This window comes from Trachemys scripta, chromosome 7 (genome assembly GCF_013100865.1).
Source record: "Trachemys scripta elegans isolate TJP31775 chromosome 7, CAS_Tse_1.0, whole genome shotgun sequence".
NCBI classification, from domain to species: domain Eukaryota; kingdom Metazoa; phylum Chordata; order Testudines; family Emydidae; genus Trachemys; species Trachemys scripta.
In genome coordinates, this window is record NC_048304.1 from 83,971,123 (window position 1) to 83,990,244 (window position 19,122).

General features: G+C 44.3%; 1 protein-coding gene across 2 annotated transcripts in view; it reads left to right on the forward strand.

Moving 5' to 3' along the window:
* The first annotated feature begins 636 nt into the window (after window positions 1–636).
* LOC117880967 (prosaposin-like) overlaps window positions 637–19,122 on the forward strand; it is a 43,850-nt gene continuing 25,364 nt past the window's right edge. For both annotated transcript variants that reach the window (XM_034777617.1, XM_034777618.1), the window contains exon 1: window positions 637–811. In XM_034777617.1, the coding sequence (XP_034633508.1) occupies window positions 751–811 (61 nt within the window). In that variant the 5' untranslated portion in view covers window positions 637–750. The remainder of the gene's footprint in view (window positions 812–19,122) is intronic.

The window sequence follows — 19,122 nt, forward strand, 5'->3', positions numbered from 1 at the left end:
CAGGACCCCAAAGCAACATTAAGGTGGTACAATGCCTTTGCTGTCCTCTGGGGGTGGAGTGGGGAGTCTGCTGGAGACACAAGGCAATATCAATCTACAGGTCATTTCAAATGACTCCCCTTCTTGCCCTCCACCCTTGCTGTCTCTTACCTGGATGTGTCCTGGTCAGAGGGATGCTCTTAGTCTCAAACATTTGAACTGGGTTTTCATAGGCACTGCAGGGGGGGAAATGTCTTTAGTCATCTGGGAAGTAGCAAGTTGACTGCCTCATAACTTTTCACCACCAAGGATCTGCTTGCTCTGCACCCAACAACAAAAATAGTATGGAGAGTGACCTATCAATATGGGGTGAGGCGGGAGAGGCTTGTGTGCCGCTGTTTTCAGTATGAAATAGCCAGTTGGTTTTAGCTGCTGTTTCTCCACATCCCTGCTGATTGCAGGAACCATGACAGGAGTAGGACAGTCTCCTTCCACCTGCAGGGAACAGGCTGTTGTGCTGAGCAGTATCAGGTTTTTCTTTAGCTCTCCTGGGGACTTGCTCAGTTCTCGCTCTTTCCTCAGCATAATTTTGGTAATTATTACAGTGATGTGCAGGGGAATGGGTGTGGCGATGAACTTGTGGGTGTCAGCTCAGTCCTCGCTGCCTATCTCGGGGTTGCTCAGTGTTGGAGAGGCACAGCAGAGGGTAAAGCCCTGGAGAAGCTTTAGCTCTGATTCCAGCCACTGAAGGATTTTTAACCCAGAAACAGCATGGACCGCGTGTGGAAAGGCTGGGTGCTGCTAATCGCTCTCTACTTGGCTTCCTCCCAAGGTAAGGTCAGGCTGTTTTTTCTCTCCTCAAAAGAGCACCAAAAAAACCTCCCCTCTTTTTGTATCTGCTATTGTCAGCTCTTAGAAGAAAGATGAGTGTTTGCTTTCTGACCCCTCCCCGGGCCCCCTAATCATGCACTGAGATACTGAGGTGTGCAGTATTCTATAGCTTCTATTTGTGGGTTAACCCTGGCCCAGCTAGGAAGTGAACACAGCACATTTGCCCTGTATTCTACGGGAAGGATGTACTTGGTTTGTTCCCAGAGCTGCAGAGCAGGGACAATGGCATCTGAGTTCATAGCAGACTTTCCCTGCCATCTAGAGAGCTGCTCGATTTGTGTCTCATTCCTGCGGAGGTGGTGTGTACGTAGGAATATTAAGAGATGTCACTTCTGATTGATTCTGTGAGTGGGTAGAACATCATTCAGAGCTGCCTTTGCATTGGTCCATGAACAGTCTGCTCCCTAGTTTTTATTTAAAAAAAAAAAAAAATGCTGAACCATCAACTCTGAAGCTTTTCTCCTGATAAGGTTATGAATACTTGCATATAGGTTAATGCTGGTCATGCTGCCAAACTTCAGCGGGTGTTTGGGTGAGTTCTTGTTAGTGTTACTATCTCGTGTGGCATCTCCAGAACTTCACTGGCTATAGAGAAATCTCATATCTGCAGCTTTGGATATTTGCTAGTAAAGTCCTACAACTTTAATTTTCAGTGCAACTTACCAGTAAATAGACTTGGACTATGAGAGAACCCCAAATCCACCATACTCCTTGTAATACTAGGAAAGTGATTGTGAGATATGCTTATCTGATCTGAACATGTCTTCCCTGTTGCAGCATTAGGGAGAGGCAAAGAAACACCAAATTCCCCAAGGGAAAATCGCATCCAGTCCCAAAGCTGGCAATCTGTTTTACTCTGTGTAGGCAGAAATACTTGTTTAAAATGGAGCCGAAAATCCTTTCCCAGCCCACCTCCAACTTCCTTGGTCCTGTCTGTCAGATTGGCACACCCCAGATATCGGGCAATCTGCCGAAACACTGACCTTTAGAGCAGGACAAGTGCCAAGAGCACCTCCCCTGGTTTGAGGAACAGGGAATAAAAATATCAAAAGCAGAGTCAGAAGCAGCTAGCAGGGAAATTCAGGAAAGGTTGTCAGCAGCTAGCATGTCAGTGCCTGCAAAGCCAGCCGCCAGAGCTAGAGTGCTTTTCAACCTCCTGTGCTAGTCTGGCCAGTGGGGTGATGCAAGGCAGCAGGGTGTGTAACACACAACTATGCAGGATACTCCGAGTCAGGAAGTGAGTTAAGCTAAACCAAATTAAGGCCATTCTAATTCTGAATGACAGGATCTACACAGGTGTTTAATGCAGTTTACCTAATCCGCTTTAAAATCACTCCTTTTAGTTAATTTGGATTAATTTTTTTGGTTGTCCATGTATAGACCAGTCCCATAAATTTGCACAGGAAGTTATTGCACAATAGCTATTGCACTTAGGGTGTGAATTCAATCTTACTCTAGAATAACGTGTGTGTGTAGACAAGCCTTAGCTGGCACCTTTACGAACGCATAGGTAGATTAGGTTATCTGCATTTACGGCTCTTTCTGAGTGCCTACGTAAAGAAGACTGGGGAGCTAGGCACTTGGTGCAGTGTAGATGCCAGACATGGAACTAAGGAAAGGGGGAGGTGTTTGATCCCCTAGAACTCCTTGGGGATTTATCTGTGCTCTTGAGATCCCACCTCTATATACTGGGTAAATGCCATACTGTGGGGTAGTGGTAGGTCAAATAAGGTATTGGGTATATCTTATGTTTGGGTACCTGGTGTCTCTGCTAGATCCTAAGCATCAGGTCTGTAACCCAAAGAAATCTCTGAACTCACAGGTTTATTCAGTACTGTAGGTATTTGCACCCGATCAGCCATTTAAGGTAATATAGATAAACCTTGAGTTCTCTGTAGTTTAAGGTCTGAGAGCCTGATCAGCTGCGCCCTCTCCTCCAGCTCTCGTAGTGGGGAGTCAGGCTTACTCTTAAGTGAGAGAACCTAAATATCCCATCTCTGCCTCCAACATCACCCCAAGATGGGGCTATTTGGGATCATTTTTACAACCTCTAGTTGAGATAACAGGAAGCATGGCTCTATGTGCACAGATTGATTTGGGATGGGTGTCTGTGGAGGGAGTTTATACAGAGCCATCTGTGGGGAGTGTGATCTGATTATCCATATTCATAGATTCTAAGGCCAGAAGGAACCACTGTGATCATCTAGTCTGACCTCCTGTGTAACACATGCTATAGGACTCTTTCCCCCTCCCCCAAATAATTCCTAGAGCAGATCTTTTTTTTTTATGAAATCCAAGCTTGATTTAAACATTGCCCGTGATGGAGAATCCACCACGACCCACGGTAAGTTGTTCCAATTGTTAATTACCCTCACTGTCAAAAATTTACACCTTATTGGGTCTAGCTTCAACTTCCAGCCATTAGATGAGGTTATCTAGTATCCAATATTTGTTCCCCATCTAGTTATGTATAGACTAATTAAGCCACCCCTGGAACATCTCTTTGAGAAGCTAAATATATTGAGCTCCTTGAGTCTATAAGACTGAAGATTAGCTGACGATTCTGAACTGCATAAACCACACTACCATCATCACAAGATTGCATCAGACATGCCCACAATGCTTTTGCAAGCTGAACAGACGCGTCCTTGCCTTGAGGAACCTAGTATTATTTAGTCAAATACAATACCAAACACGGAAGATCAAAAGAGTGGTGTTGAGACCTCACTAATCAAAACTGCTATCAAAGCATAATTTTCTGGGTTGATGTAACTGCAGTGTTGTTCCAGGCACCCATGGTGAATGGAGGAAGCATATACTCAGGTCAGGTCTACACTACAGACTTCTGCCAGCATAAGTATGTGGGTCAGGGGTATGAAGAGGGGTGATCCCCAACTGTCATAGCTGTGTTGGCAGAAGTCCCTAGTGTAGATGCAGCTATACTAGCAAAACTGCATCTTTCCCAATGTACAGGGCCGGCTCCAGGCACCAGCCGAGCAAGCTCGTGCTTGGGGTGGCAGATTGTATGAGGCGGCATTCGGCACAATCCTAGGGCAGCATGGCCGCTTTTTTTGTTGTTGTTGTTCTGCTCCAGCTGCCCTGTAGGGGGCAGCAGTGAGGAGGACGGGAGCGCCCTGCAGCAAGCCCGGCAGGGCAGCCTGCGTCCTTCCCTCCCAGCTGACCGCGGCGCGGAGCCCTCCCAGCAGGCAGCTCGGCGGTTGGGGCCGCTGGCAGCGCCCCACTGAAACCCTGGCCGCCCCCTTCTCTCTCTCCCCCTGCTCCCTCCCCCTCCCCCCCGCGAGCCGGGACACCAGCGCAGGGAGTCCCCCTGCACCCTGGCTCCGGCCGCGCCGCAAGTTTGGATTTTTTTTTTTTTTTTTGCTTGGGGCGGCAAAAAAGCCAAAGCCGGTCCTGCCAATGTAGCTTGCTCTGCTCATAAGCTGAGGTTTTACTAGACAAGTACAAAGCATAGCTTTGCTAGTCTAGCTATGCCCACACTAGGGACGCTTCGCTGGTATAGACTACTGGCATTCCTATCCTGGTAAAGCAATCCTGGTGTGGACACAGCCTTAGTCACGTCTGAATGCTGCTCTGAGCTCCTGTCTTATTCAGGGAGCTGAATTTTGCCCTCACTGCATTGATGAAAATAGCTTTGGCTTTTGTTATCCCTCTGAAATGCTTTATTCTGGATTTCTTAGTTTGAGGGTGGTTTGGGGTTGTATTAGTCACCTTCTCAAATCTTTCATAGCAAATACTTGCCTTTTTTTTTTTTAAAGGGCCAGATCTTTGGCAGATGTAAATCGACATAGCGTCATTGATTTACTGACAAGAACATACTGACTCACTGTTAGGGCTGATGCAGGATTGTAAAACTGCTTTGGCTATCAAACGCTAAGGGCTTGTCTAAGCGACTGTAGAAAGCGACACTCTTTAACTACTAATGTGGATGCAGTTATGCCTGCATCAGGAGTGGCCGGAAGCTCCCTAAAAGTGGGGGTGTCAACGGCACCTGAACTGTGGCCCTGCCCTCATGTCGCGCTGCCTCTCTTCTCCCCCTGCCCCAAGACCCTGCTCTCCGCCCCCTCCCTCCTGTCACCAGCCGTAAGAGTGAGTAAAAAGTTATGGCCATCCCCCTCCCCTGCCACCCTGGATTCTATTCCGGCGCCCCTGGCCAGCATAAAGGTTCTAATACTGGTATAGCTGTTCCCATAAGAGAATAAGTTATACTAGTTTGTCATTGTCATACTGCGTCCACACTAGGATTTGTACCAATATAACTATTTTTGGTTTAAAAAAAAAAAATCACACCAGTAAAACTATTTGTTACAGGGTAAGTCTTTCAAGTGCAGACCAGGCCTAAGTGTCCTGGGAGGGGGGGGGGGGGGTGAGGGGAAAAAAGTACTGATGAACCCACAGATTGGTGGGAGGGCCGTGTGTTTGCGGGGAGGGGGGAGAGGAGCAATACAAATTCCTGGTGGTCAAGTATATTCTCCCCAATAATGTCGCTGATGGATCATGTAGCCTGACAAACTGGGCTGTGCTCTGTTGTTGGTGTAAGACCAATTTGTCCATGTTGGCTAATACCGAGGAGGCAGGGTGCTGCTTAAGGCATCCCACTTAAATGCACAGTAATATTAGAGTAGGGATGTGCTCAATTTATTTTAACTAGGGTGAAGAGGCTTGGTTTGCTCACCAATCACATGATTAAATCAGTAATAGCACACATCCAGTTGCTATTAACTACAGTTTCCACTGGATAAAATAAATTACCAGGTTGTTCATGGTGCTTTGTTCCATTGAAGAGACAGAGTGGTTAAGGCTTTGTTGGATAATGCTACAGTGATCTCCTACCTCAACAGGCAAGGAGATGCCATGGGCCTGACTTTCATAATTACTGAGTACCTACAACTCCCCTGGAAATGAATGGTAGCTGTGGATGGTTGGCAAATCTGAAAGTCAGTGCCCAGAAATCTGGGAATAAGAGGGTCAGCAGTCTTCCTAAATCCTCCTTGGCATGTAGTGTTAAATACCAGGGGGAATGTTGTGAGGACAATTAGGCAAAGGAACAAACTGCCAGTGGAGACTGGAGTCTCCACTATTAGAGGAAAGTTAGGGTTATGCTAGGCACCATGTATTAGGCCTGGCTAGGATAGGAACAGTGGATTAGATCTCCCCACAATATAGAGGGAGGAATGCAATGATACACTTGATGTTCCTTCCAATCCAAATGATTCTGAGTGGGGGTATGGGGAAGGAAGGACTTCAAATCTTCGGCCAAGGAGTTTGGCCCAATGAACTAGTTAATATTTGCTACTTCTTCTTTTTGACCACAGACCATTGGCTTTATAACAAATCTATAGACAAGGCTTGGAAAATCCATTCGCGAGTGGGAACTTTCCCTGGTGAGTGCAGGCCCTGAACTGAGGAACTGACTTTTCATTTAAAAAAAAATAATTAAATTATGTAGGCTTTATGGCTGCAAAAAGAACCTTCCCAATGGTAACTTCAGCATTATTTGTACTGGGGCCACTAGGCAGCAGGGCCTCCTTGTGCTAGGTGCAATGCTCCTAAATAATGAAAAAAATGGTTCCTGACCCTAAGAGCAATATCTCGTTTGTATGTAATAAAGTTACATGGAGAGACAACAGATGGATATGATAAACAGGGAGCACAAGGGAACAGGGAGAGGATTATGAGTAGTGTTATAAGCAGTGGATTCAGCATAGCCTCAGTTACGCAGCTAGGTGTACCATCTTCCTGCGGCCGGTGCTGGACCTAGTCATAGGGGAAGAAGTCCCAACAAATAGAGGTGAGGGGAGGGATAGAGCACTGGAGGTTCCCCTCTCGTAGTCAGAAGGGGTAGAGTAGCAGAGACCTGTGAACTGTCAGGGGCTCTAGGTAAGAAAGGAAGAGTAAAGAGTGTGTGAGAGAGAGATCAGTCCGTCCTTCCTTCTTGCAGCTTGGAAGAGAAGGGAAATCAAATGTCACTCACCAACAAGAGGCTGATATGCAAGATGTTAGCTCTTTAGCAGGTGTCAGGATCATCACCCAGGCAGGAGGGTGGATTAATTTGAATCAAAGCAATTTAAATCAGCAAGCAGGAAACCTTCATTAAAATCAGCAGTTTTAATTGTGTTTTGCATTCATACTTTCTCATTATTTTCCTAAAGAAAGGTTGATTCTCATTGTTGATTTGCAACTAAATATCTTTACACTAAATGTGGTGCTGCTTTTTGCTAACCACGAGGATACACCATACCGATATGCATTTACTTAAACAATTATATAGTTCTACATCATTTTTAGTTTTCTCTTTATTATGTGAGAAAATGGTGAATGATATACTTATGTACTAGATTATTAATTTTTACTTGTGATTTCTCTCGAGCTCTATTTGGGTAGAAATTCAAATTCAGTTAAAATGCACAAAACCAGCGTTTTAATTTTTTATTAAAACTATCTTAAATGTGTTGGATACATAAGAAAAAAATTTAGCAAATAAAAACGAGGAGTCCTTGAGGCACCTTAGAGACGAACAAATTTATTTGGGTATAAGCTTTCCTGGGCTATCTTATGCCCAAATAAATTTGTTAGTCTCTAAGATGCCACAAAGACTCCTCATTGTTTTTGCTGATACAGACTAACTCGGCTACCACTCTGAAATCTGTTTATCAAATAGTTCACCAAAACAGGTTCAGCATTTAACGTTAACTTATTTACTAGACAAAAGGAATATTATCTGTAGTTAGTGAATTGAACTGATTATTTCTGGTCACCGTCCTTCAAGATTTTAGAACGAGCAGATCCTCCTTTTACCTAGTTTTTATTCCTAGACTGGAAGAGGAAAACAAGCTTTGCTGCTTTTTCAGCTCCCAGTTGGCGTCTTACCATTGAATTAAGTAGTCACTGAACTGAACTAGTTGTATATACTGAAATGAAGGAATTATTCTCTCTGCACCTACAGAAGAGGCTACTGCTGTCCAAAGCTTGGTTAGCACTTCAACAAACTCTGATTCCAGGTGCTTAGCCAATGACTTCCTCCAGTTCAGTGGTCTGACTTGCTTTAAAACTTGGTGCCAAACATGTTCTTCTCAGTATTAGTTTTTGCATTTAAGTGATTTTAACAGATTGTAATAAGTTTAGGCTTTAACATAGGTTGTCATTTTGAATTTAATTTAAAAAAAAATCATTTAAAAAAAAAAAGTTTAAATTAAATAAATAAAAACTCATTTAAATAAAAAATCCAATTTTGTTTTTTAAATCATAGATTTTTATCCACCCTGCCTGACAGGAATCCCAGCACTCTCGTCCTTCCCAGCAGCTGGAAATGGGTTGAGGGGCAGACTTCTCATCAGGGAAATGCCCCTGAATTTCTATGGCCTTGCCATAGGCTAGTATGTGATAGCTTGTTGCTAGGACAAGGCTTTGAAACTAGAACAAAGGCATCCATTTTAGTATGAGACTTGTATAGCTTCCCTACGTGTAAGATGCAATACATTCTGGCCTGTAATGTAGCAACATGAACAATTGCTTCATTGAGAGTGGGTGTATAGCATGAAATTCAAAGCTAAGGCTTCAAAAAAGGTGACACCTACACAACTGAGAGGTAACCCCACTGAGGCCAAGATAAAAGATGAGGAAAAGGCCCCACTAGTATTGCCTGGTAAGAATCCCATCTCCACTACCTCCTCCATCTGCTGGAAGGTGAGGATACTGGCATCCAGCAATGGTGCTGTCCTTATCCCCAGACCAGATTCAATCGTTCATATCCATCTCTGGCTACTAGATATCTGATCGATGTAAGACTTCACCCTGTCTATTGTAAGGGACAAGGGGCTTTTAATTCAGCAGCTACTCTGATCAACCTCGCTTTAGGGTCCATATGAGGTTGTATTTTTTGTGTGTGTGGATTCTGTATTGCAAGATCATATACTTTAAGAATCAGCCTAATGACACGTTACCACTGTTGAGCATGTCGAAATTTCATCGCATCTTCACCACTCCCACCCATAATCAGTAAGAGTTCTCATGATTTGGGTCAAACAAAATCAAAGCAGAAGAGTTCTAATACATGAAATGAATATATTGAAGGTTTGCAACATCAATCAATAACGATACATATTTGAATAGGAGTATATGAGGAGTGTGGTTTGGGGTATAGCACAGACCTCAATTTTCATTTGATAGTGACCACTATTTTTAATGTGAAATAATTCAACAAATCATAAATATATGTATTCAACAAAGTTTTATAATTATAATTTTTAACCAAATACTTCATCTTGGAATCATTATAAATGATTACTAATGTTTTTCCCCATTCAAAGTAAGTTGAGTGCCTTAATATATGAGTAATACAGGTTACTACTTGTCATTACTATTTTCATCTGCAAATGCGAACGCTGATTTTGTCACGTCATTGCAACACACCACACCTCAGCATGCATACAATATGATACATGGCAGTTTGGCACTCTTGCATTCACAGCTCATAGATTTACAAGGTACATTGCTATTGTATCCCAGCCTGAGAGTCCAGGGGCAACTAACAGTCCTGGTACAATGTTCCTGTGCTGCTCTGCAGCAGCACGATGTCTATTACAGCTCTCTCGGGCTGAGGGTTTCATAATCACTAAAGGTATTAGGCCGTGTTCCAGAGAATGGTGCAAGAGTAAGATGAATGTCAGTGTCATCTGATAATACTGCTACACCTACCGGTTTCTCTTTTGCAACCATCACCATTTACTGTATAAGGCTGTTGGCTTGCTCATACGAGGTGGCCATATCTTTGATCACTACATCTCACAGGTTTATTTCAGCTGGGGTGCTGTCTGTGTGTGGTCAGTGCTTTAGTGTGTGTTGATAGGGAAACGTCTTGCCTTGAACGAGTGCTGTACAAATGATGTCAATCAACTGTTTCTTATTTTCAGTAACTGTCAAGACAACTTTATGTGGAGGCAGCTGTGTACATATTGTCAACTGATGCACTCTGCTTGCCATTGTAGCTCTGCTAGATATTGTGGCAGTCTTTGTGCTCAAGTCTTTGTACCTGTCTAAGACAAGGAATACATCATGTGCTGCTAACTTGTGTTCAGCATAGACTCTGAAACTGGTCGCAAAGTTCTTGATGATACCATTTGTTGGCCAGCGTACTACCCAAAGACCTGCGGAACCATCAATGACCGTGCAGATGACTTTCTGTGAAGTAGCTCTAGTTGATAACTCTGTCTGCAGCTGTTGCCTTGGCAATCCTCATGTCACCAGAGTCTGTGAACACTGTGGTTGGTACAGGAGCCAACGCGTGACAAAATATTTTTGATGTCAACTTATCAGACTACCAGTGTTCTTGATGTCAACCAAAATATTCTTGATGTCAAGAGGCAGTGCTGTAGGAAGATGAAGTCAGAGATGACAGAATGCCATTGCTTGTTTGGTGGGATGGGGCTCTTTTCTTGTCCCTGTCTTTTGAGGTGCCTCTCTACTTTTAAGGATGATGTGTAATTAGACACACTTTCTGTGACATTATATTGTGAGAGTGCTATCTATCGGCATCAAGTCATGCGTGGAGTCACTCACATATACTATCACCGACCAAAGTCCTTATGTTTGAGGTTTGTCTTTATTCTCACTGCACTTTATTCTATCTTTATTCTCAGTTATGTTTTGAGGATCAGGCTGGCAATTGAATATCCATTTGAAAAACCACTCTTCTATGTTTCTGAAAAAATCAATCACAAGATTTGAAAGTTGTAAGTGCATCTCAGTACACTCTCTACCATATTTTTGTAAAAATATATCACAAAAACAGATTCAACATGCCCGTATTATTCTAATCAAATTCTTGTCAAAGATAAACCAAACACACATACCGAATGAGGAGTAAAGAAGCTGCAAACTGCAAGTAGGTAGTAATAGCTGGCATGGAAAGTAAGCAATGTGAGAAGCATAAAAAGAAAACAAAAGGTAAAAGAAAAACACTGCTCCCCATGTGTTTCGGTTTATAATCTGTTACTGGCTATAATTATCCAATATTTGAAAATTAATTCTCATGAGTGAATATGTAAGACTTTGTCATAAGCATGCTGAGAGTATAAGAAAAATATACCTTGCCTCTTGGTTTGGAAGAGGTGGGAGGGGAAGACGAGAGACGGGTACTAGCAGGGTATACTGCTAATACAGACCTAACATATATACTTGCTAGCTAATTATGTTCCCTAACAAAATATTAGCATGAAGCTTTAATTAAAATATAATTGAAATTCAATTAAATTGCTTTCACCATCATTTCACTTCAAAATCTGAAGTGGGTTGGTAATTGACACACATTTCAAAATGTTCAGCAGTGACAAGGTGTCATCAGGCAGTTTCTTTGAATTTATGGTCTTGACATTCAGAATCTACAAAATGAAAATTGTGTGAACACTAAAACAAGATATTGTTGAGAAGTTGCGTTTGGCCACTGAACTATTTCTCTCTCTGTTCTCATTGCTTTTCCCCACCCCTGAGAGCTGGAGGAGGTTTCTGTTACTCCCCAGCCTCCATATTCTTGGATCCTGCTCTGCCAGGAAGTTGTCCCAATGTGTCTGCTGTGTAGCTCAGAGCCTTCCCGTGGGCACTAGATTGACAAGGATCATGGCAGTATCAGTCGCAAGCCATCTCTCATCCTCTTACAGAATTTAACTACAGCTGGTCAAGTTTTTTTGCACAAGATTTTTGTAGAAACCTGCCTCTTCCAATATAACTTTGTGCAAAAATTGTCAACACGATTGAAATGTTTTTTGGGGAATTCTTCTATCATTTTATTGCATTCATTCTCAACTTTTTGTTTATCAACAGGTGCATTTTCTTACCAAAAACTGAGTTTCCAAGTAAAAGAAAAATTGTAATTAATTAAATCAATCTCAGAAAATTTCATGGAAAAGGGGTCCATTCCATAGCCTGTGAAATGGGAACTTGATGTTTCTAAAACTTTTGCAGAAAGGTTCTCCTGTATTTTGACTAGCTCTAACACTAACCAAATTTAAGTGAACTGCCCTGTGTCTTTAACAAATGGAATGGAAGTAACCACCCCTTCCTGCAGACACTTCCTACTAAGTTTACTCAGGGTTGCCCCTGTGAGTAAGGAATTTCGAGGTCTAGGACCTCTAACAGGTAGGAAGCACAACAATCAGTGCAGCATTTGCAGCACAAAGCCCTAAACCATTAGAAGTCATAAAATGTACATAGTATGGGTGAAATTATAGCCCCTCTGAAGTCGGTGGGAGTTTTGCCACTAACCTCAGTGGAACCAGGATATCACCCTGCATAGTTTAAAAATAACTTACTCCCACAAAGGCAGACATGGATATTCCGTAGAAGTGTAACAAAAGCATGATCTAAGGACAGATTCTGGTTGCTACTTTACTAGTGCAAAGATGGCTGGAAAAGTGCCCTAGCAAGGCAGGTTGAGGATTCCCCTGGTGTGAGGAAATCCCAGCTGCTATAAAGCCACCCCTCAGCTTCCTCCTGACCCCAACCCAAAGCAAAGGGGATGTGATGGTAGAGTGCAGTGCTCTGGTGATACTCAGCTGGTTTAAGGGCCCGTAGAGTTGTTCTAAATAACACTGAAGCCGGACTGGCCCTTGTGATGGAGAGAGCACAAAGGTGGTTTAAATTGGCCTTTGCTCAACCCTCTTCCCCCTGCTGTGCCAAGAAAGACTCTGACGCGGCCGAGGGTCTGTCCCTCCATCTGTAAATGTAACAGACCCTTGGTACTAATGCAGAGCTTGTTGTATTATTTGTTGTGGAACTGTCAAATGGCACAGGTACTTCCAAACGAAATACAAGATGAGAGCCAGAGTTAGGGGTCTATGACAAGAGTGGGTGGGTGAGGTTCTGATGGCCTGTGATATGCAGGAGGTCAGATTAGATGACCATGGTGGTCCATTCTGGCCTTAAAGTCTTAGTCTATGATCATAGGACTAGACCTGGATTACTGTTTCCATCCTAGCTAGGAACCTTGTCTATTCTAGGCAAAATGAGCATTTTGAAAATATGGACTGCTTAGGTAAGCCAGGGCAGACTTATGATTAGGCTTTAAGGAGGACAACTTGATCATGGGACAGATTGCAGCACCCAGCTTGTAGGGCTGGCTGGGTTGAAAACGAATGGGCAACAATGATTAGCTACTTTGCCCTTCGCTTGCATAACTGATGGAGAAAGAGATGAATAAGGGTGTCATCCTTGCAGATGAATATTTGTAACCAGACTGAACAGTGGTATGTACTACTGCCTCTTCCAGAGTGAGATCTCAATTAAATTTAAAAAACAAACCATAGCTCCTTTTCTCCCCTCTTCTCCTTCCTGCTGTTTACTTTTTTTTTCTTCCAGGTGTTCTGAAATCGTTAACGTTTTCACTGTTCCTGTCAATTTTTTCCCCCAGCACTGGGGACCTGGCAGACATCTCAGTTGATTAGACTTAAATACGCCACTCATTGGAAAAGTGTGTGGGAGGTCTTCTGTGAGAAACCTGAATTACTAATTCCAGCCTGGAGCCTTAATCCTACCATTGATGCTCCAGTATGAGCTATGGTGCAATTCATTCTGATTTAAAATCTACCAGATGTTAGAGAATAAAAGTAGTGAAGAAACAATTTCCAACATGGGTGCTAAAGTTAGGTGCTTACAGGCCTGGTCAGTGGCTTGGTTTTTCAAATGTGCTCACTGACTACAAATATGACTTCTCTAGGTCTTGTAGGTGTTCAGCACCTCTTAAAGATCAAGTCATAAATGTAGATTCCTAAATATGGATTTAGGGCATCTCACTTTAGGCATCCAAAGCCTGAACATTTTGACTAGACTTTCTAGCTTGTGGTTTGTTAATATTATCAGAACTATTTTAATTGTATTTACAGTAGTGTCTTGAGGCTTCATCCCAGAACCCAGGTCTCATTGTGCTAGGCACTGTTAAAGCTAATCCAAAGCCAATTTCCACAATGCAGCATTTTGAACATAAACACTGGGAAGTTTTTTTTAATTGCTATTTGGAATTTTTTCTCCCCTCTGCCCCACTCTTGACTTTTTCCGTTTTTGGATTTTGTCTTCTGATTCGTTTTTGAGACACTAATACATTAAGAGCAGCAGAGGGCTATTTCTAAGGAAACATTTATATCTTTTTTTTGTGTGTGTAAAAATTATAGGCGGCATGAATATTTGAACTAGAATGTTGATGTAAGTTTTGCAAATACATTCATATCTCCCAAAAATCCCGCTTAGCTTTTACCTTTTAATAGGTTTTAGATATTGAAATATACAGCTTGCAAATGTACCATAATTTGCCTAATATAAACATGCAATTGAAAAGCAAACAGTAAATCCCAGAAATTGATTTAAAGCTGCAGCTCTAATGCTTGAGTAGGGGAGTGGATAACTAAAATCTTGCAAAGACGTAGAGGACTGGAGCAGATCATCTTTAAGAGACAGTCAGGCAATGCTCCTTTAGGAGCCATCCCCACCTGACGTGCAACTAATAGATGGCTGAGGAGTGTAGAGGGAAAGGGAATAATGATGAGAGATCTTGGCATTGTGGGGGGTCGGTACTACAAGGAACTGCAAGAGTAAAGAAAGGTTGCCATATGCAGACTGGCCCTGGCTAGTTTTATTGGTTTTGAAAACTACACTTCCAAATCCTTATAACTTTAAGTAGTGGTCAGAAATTTGTTTCGGAGGGTTTCTGTCACTTTGCAGCCCTTAGGCAACTACAGCTAAATCCATGTTTGTATGGAGCCTCTTTGTAACTAGACCAGTGGCTGACTCTAAAAGCTCAGGGCGTATGCTCCCATCTAGGACAGCAAAGGAGTCTTGTTGCTAAACCTGTTTTTCTCTTGTAATAGCATGTCAGTATCAGTCAGAGCTCTGGGCTGATACATGTGAGTCTTGCTGAAGCCATTAATTGCAATCTGCACCCTCCTGTCCTGGATAGATCCATCTGGGTTTAGTTCAGCGTTGCAACATCTGATAGGCAGTCCCTGACAGTCTGCCTACTCCTGTGGATAGTGTTGGGTGATGGCTTTTAAAACACGTTGCACCTGCTACTTGGAAGATTATTTAATGGCCCTGGTGGTGGAGTGTAAAGTAATTGGGTGGACTATTTGAACTACACAGACTGCAACCCTTGGGTGCACACCAGCCATTTTAAAGAGAACCAAATAAAATTAGAGCAAGGCTTGAAATTCCTATTGCATGTCCCAGGGCAGGTCTGCAATGCAAATATAGGTGCTCTTAAAATATTATTGCTCAGAAGGTTACCTAACTCGGTACATCTGTCCTCTCCCACCTCATTTACAGAATTACTCTTGCAGCTCTGCTGAGATTTTCTTCTTCTTCTTCTCTCTCCCACTCCTGTTCTGCTTTATGCGTGTCACTGGTAGGTTTCTCTTTGAAGTATCCAAAAAGCAGAACGGATTGAGAGGTGACGGAGCAGAGAGACAAGTGGAGGGCACAAATGAAAATCACAAGAATGGAAGGGGAGCCATGGGGGATCATGGAAGAGAAGAGGGGCATTCAGGAGAGAGAAACAAAAGGAAGGGGTTGCTGCTCCCTCAGGAAGAGACTGAGGGAGACTTATAGGAGTGAGCAAGAGATGAATTTACAGGCAGTGTCTGTAAATGAAACTCAGGTCCTAAAATGAATCAAACAGGCATTTCTGGCAAATTCCTGGCAACACTGTGGGGGAGAGAGGAGGTGATGGCAGAATGTTAATGGCACTTTACTGTGAAAAGTGCCTATATAAAAACAACCATCTGACTCAACATATCTGCTATCAGCACACCTAATACAGAGTGATCTGGACTTTCTCCTCTTTGTGTGTCATCAACAGAATTATTTACTAAGTTCCAGTTACAGGGCCTGTGCAAACCAAATGCAGGCAATAGGTTTGCATAAGCATAACTGAGGGTATTGCTTGGTCTGCAGACCCTTTTAGTAATGGTGATAGATAAAATGTGAGAGAGAAAAAGAACCCAGCTTGCCTTTCAGAGCCCAGCGTGAGTTGGCAAGACCGACAAACGGGGGGGGGGGGGGGGGGGTGAAGGAATATATATATATTTACTATACATTGCATGTATCTTACAAGGAAGCTAATGGGAGAGACATGGAAGCCTACGATACCATTTCTACAGCATTCATTACTTTCAGCATGCTTTAATAGCAAGACCTACGGAAGGACATTGTCTTTATTTCACAGCATTTTTGTTTCCAATTATTGGTTGGTCTGAGCCTCCTCTTTCTGAGGGGCTTATGGGGATGGCATCAGTAATAGGCAATTGCCCACTTGATACTGAAGTCTCAGGAGAGTAAATGTTTCCCAGGAACAGGCTGGTTGCTCTACACGGAGGAATGTATTATGTTCACAGCACAGTTGATCCCCTGAGATCTTTGTGAACAGGCTCACTGGCTTGTGCAGCTTTTGGTCTAGTTATAGACAGTTCACTGTGTATGGTACACAACAGGCGAGATCCATAATGTCTTGGTGGGGAAATGACAGCTGTGAGTTGTATGCTGAGCCCCTAACACAGGAGCGGGCAAGCTTTTTGGCCTGAGGGCCACATCAGGTTTCTGTGCTGGGCTGTGCCACCCCAAACAGCCACGCGTGGCTCAGCCCCCGTCCCATATCTGACCCCTCCTGCTTCTCACCCCCTGACAGTCCCCCCGGGACTCCTGCCCCATCCACCCCCCTGACCGACCCTGGAACCCCCGCTCCTAACTGCCCCATCCAGCCCCCCCTTCCTGACTGCCCCCCAGGACCCCTGCCCCATTCAACCACCCCTTCTCCCTGACCACCCCCTGCCTCTAATTGTTCCTCCGCCGCCCCATCCAACCCCTCTCCTTCCTGACTGCTCCCCACGGGACCCCTGTCCCATCCAACCACTCCTTCTCCCTGTCCCCTGACTGCCCCTGGAATCCCCACCCCGACTGCCCTCCGCCACCCCATCCAATCTCCCCTCTCCTTCCTGACTGCCCTCGCCCCCGGGACCCCTGCCCCCATTCATCCCCCGTTCCCCGCCCTTTGACTGCCCTGACCCCTATCCATCCCTCTCCGCCCCCTGACCACCACAACGGCGAACTCTCCTGCCCTCTATCCAGCCCCCTGCCCCCTTACCGTGCTCCCTGGAGCACCAGTGGTTGGTGGCGCGGCTGCACCAGGACAGGTACCTGCGCTGCTTGGTACTGCAACCAGCCACGCACCGTGCAGCGCAGAGCACCGGGTCAGGCCCCAGCTCTGCAGCTGCGCTGCTCCAGGAGATCGTAGCCCCGCCGCCCAGAGCATCGCGCCAGCGGCACAGTGAGCCCAGGCTGCGGGGGAGGGAGGACAGCAGGGGAGGGGCCGGGGGCTCGCCTCTCGGGCCCGGGGCTCAGGGGCCAGGCAAGAGGGTCCCGCGAGCCGTAGTTTGCCCACCTCTGCCCTAACAGCAAAAGGTGGAGTTCACTGAGCAAATAACTCGTGAACAAAAGGAGCTTGTCACCCCATGCACTGTGTTGGCCATCTTTCGCTGTTGTCACAATTACTAGGAACTCTGCTGGAGCAATGGAAATGGTCCACAGAGGCTCCAGGGAAAAGGTTCATTTCACAGGAGTTTGTTTATTTAAGATTTTTTTTCATATTTCACTCATGGGAACAACATACTTAAATCTTTTTCAAACTTCACTGTAAACTAAAACTGTCTCTTGTCTTTGGCACCTTTGGTCAACTACTGCTTCATTAGACTTCACAGTAGCCTGGCATCACAAAAATGCATATGGGCCATCACAATAGAGCCGGCTGGTGAGATTTGGTTGGGAATGTGACATGACCTTCTTAAAGTTTGGTTTACAATCATTTGCTCAGTGCCTTCTGCCCCTTGCTGTCAGACAGAATTTAGCACACAGCTATACTTACTATTTATTTACTTGTAATGCGGTAGCACCTAGGAGACTCAGCCAGTGACTGGGGCATCATTGTGTTAGGCGATGCACAAACACAGAGCAAAAAGATAGTCCTTGTCCCAGCGAGCTTGCCAACTAAGTATAAGACACGAGGCACTGAGTGGATACAGCCAGGCAGATGTGGGGAGCCAAAGAAAACACTGAGACGTTACTGATCAGCATGATGGGCAGGGGTCTCAGCACGTCGGCTGCCTTAACCATTGTCAAGTCTTTTGTAGAGATCGCAGCAAAGGAGACAGCCTGGGACTAGCTCTGATCTGAATTCCTGACTCTCTTCTCCTGGCAAGGTGAAGACCTGGGTTCTGCAAAGAGTACTGGAGCCACTTTCCAAACGCTCTGTTACCTCTCTGCTCTGAGTCGTCTTCTCAGTCAATTGGTGCGGCTGTGTCAGTTGCTCATGTTGCTGGTACCAGTGGAATAACTAAGGAGGCAGGTTAAATGTTAAATGTTGTGGGCCAAATTTATCCGTAGTAGAAGCCCATCAGAGTCAGTAGAATGAAATCAGGGATGAATTTGGCCTTATGAGGGTTACTTACATGACACTCTTTTCAAAATGGCATACGCAATCCCTACAGCAGATCAGCACATGTAGCAGTTAGCGGAAGCTTGAGCAGGCAGTAAAGAGTGAGGCCCAGCCTTGGTTCTGGACTCTGCCATGTCCATTCCTGAAGACCTGGGAAGCAGTACCAGTTTCACTGAGTCTTCTTCGGGTTAAGATGCAGGGGCTGGCTGTGTGCCCAGCCTTCACTCCAATTGCTACACAGCAGATTGGAAAACCAAGGTGGGGCAAATGACATAAACATGTGCAGGCCTGTAATCTCTTTGCCAGCATTGCTATTGTGACAGGAAATGCTTACTATGGGGAATGAGTCACCAAAGAATGCCTCCTGTTGAGCAACACACAGGGTATGGAAAAGAACCTGGAGGCCGTTAAAGTTCTATGCAATAGCACATTGTGAGGGTCCTAACTAGGCTTGTGAGGTGACACCTTATTGAGGCAAAGGACCTGCTGAGTGTAGGGAGTAGAACAGAGGCTTTTCCTTCTGCTGTGTAGATCAATATGGTTTTCTTGTAGGCTACGTTAGCAAGGGAATGGTTTAAACTGGGAAGGTGATCTCTGGAGTATCAGATTTTAATAAATGAGAACAGATTCTGTGGAAAGAAGCAAAAATTGCTGCAGACATTAAAATTGTGGGATTTATTTATTCCTACTACTTGCCTCCTGACTTTCCACTGCCTCTGATAGTAATGCACATTGGGTGGATTTAATTAAAGCTACATGCGGGAAGT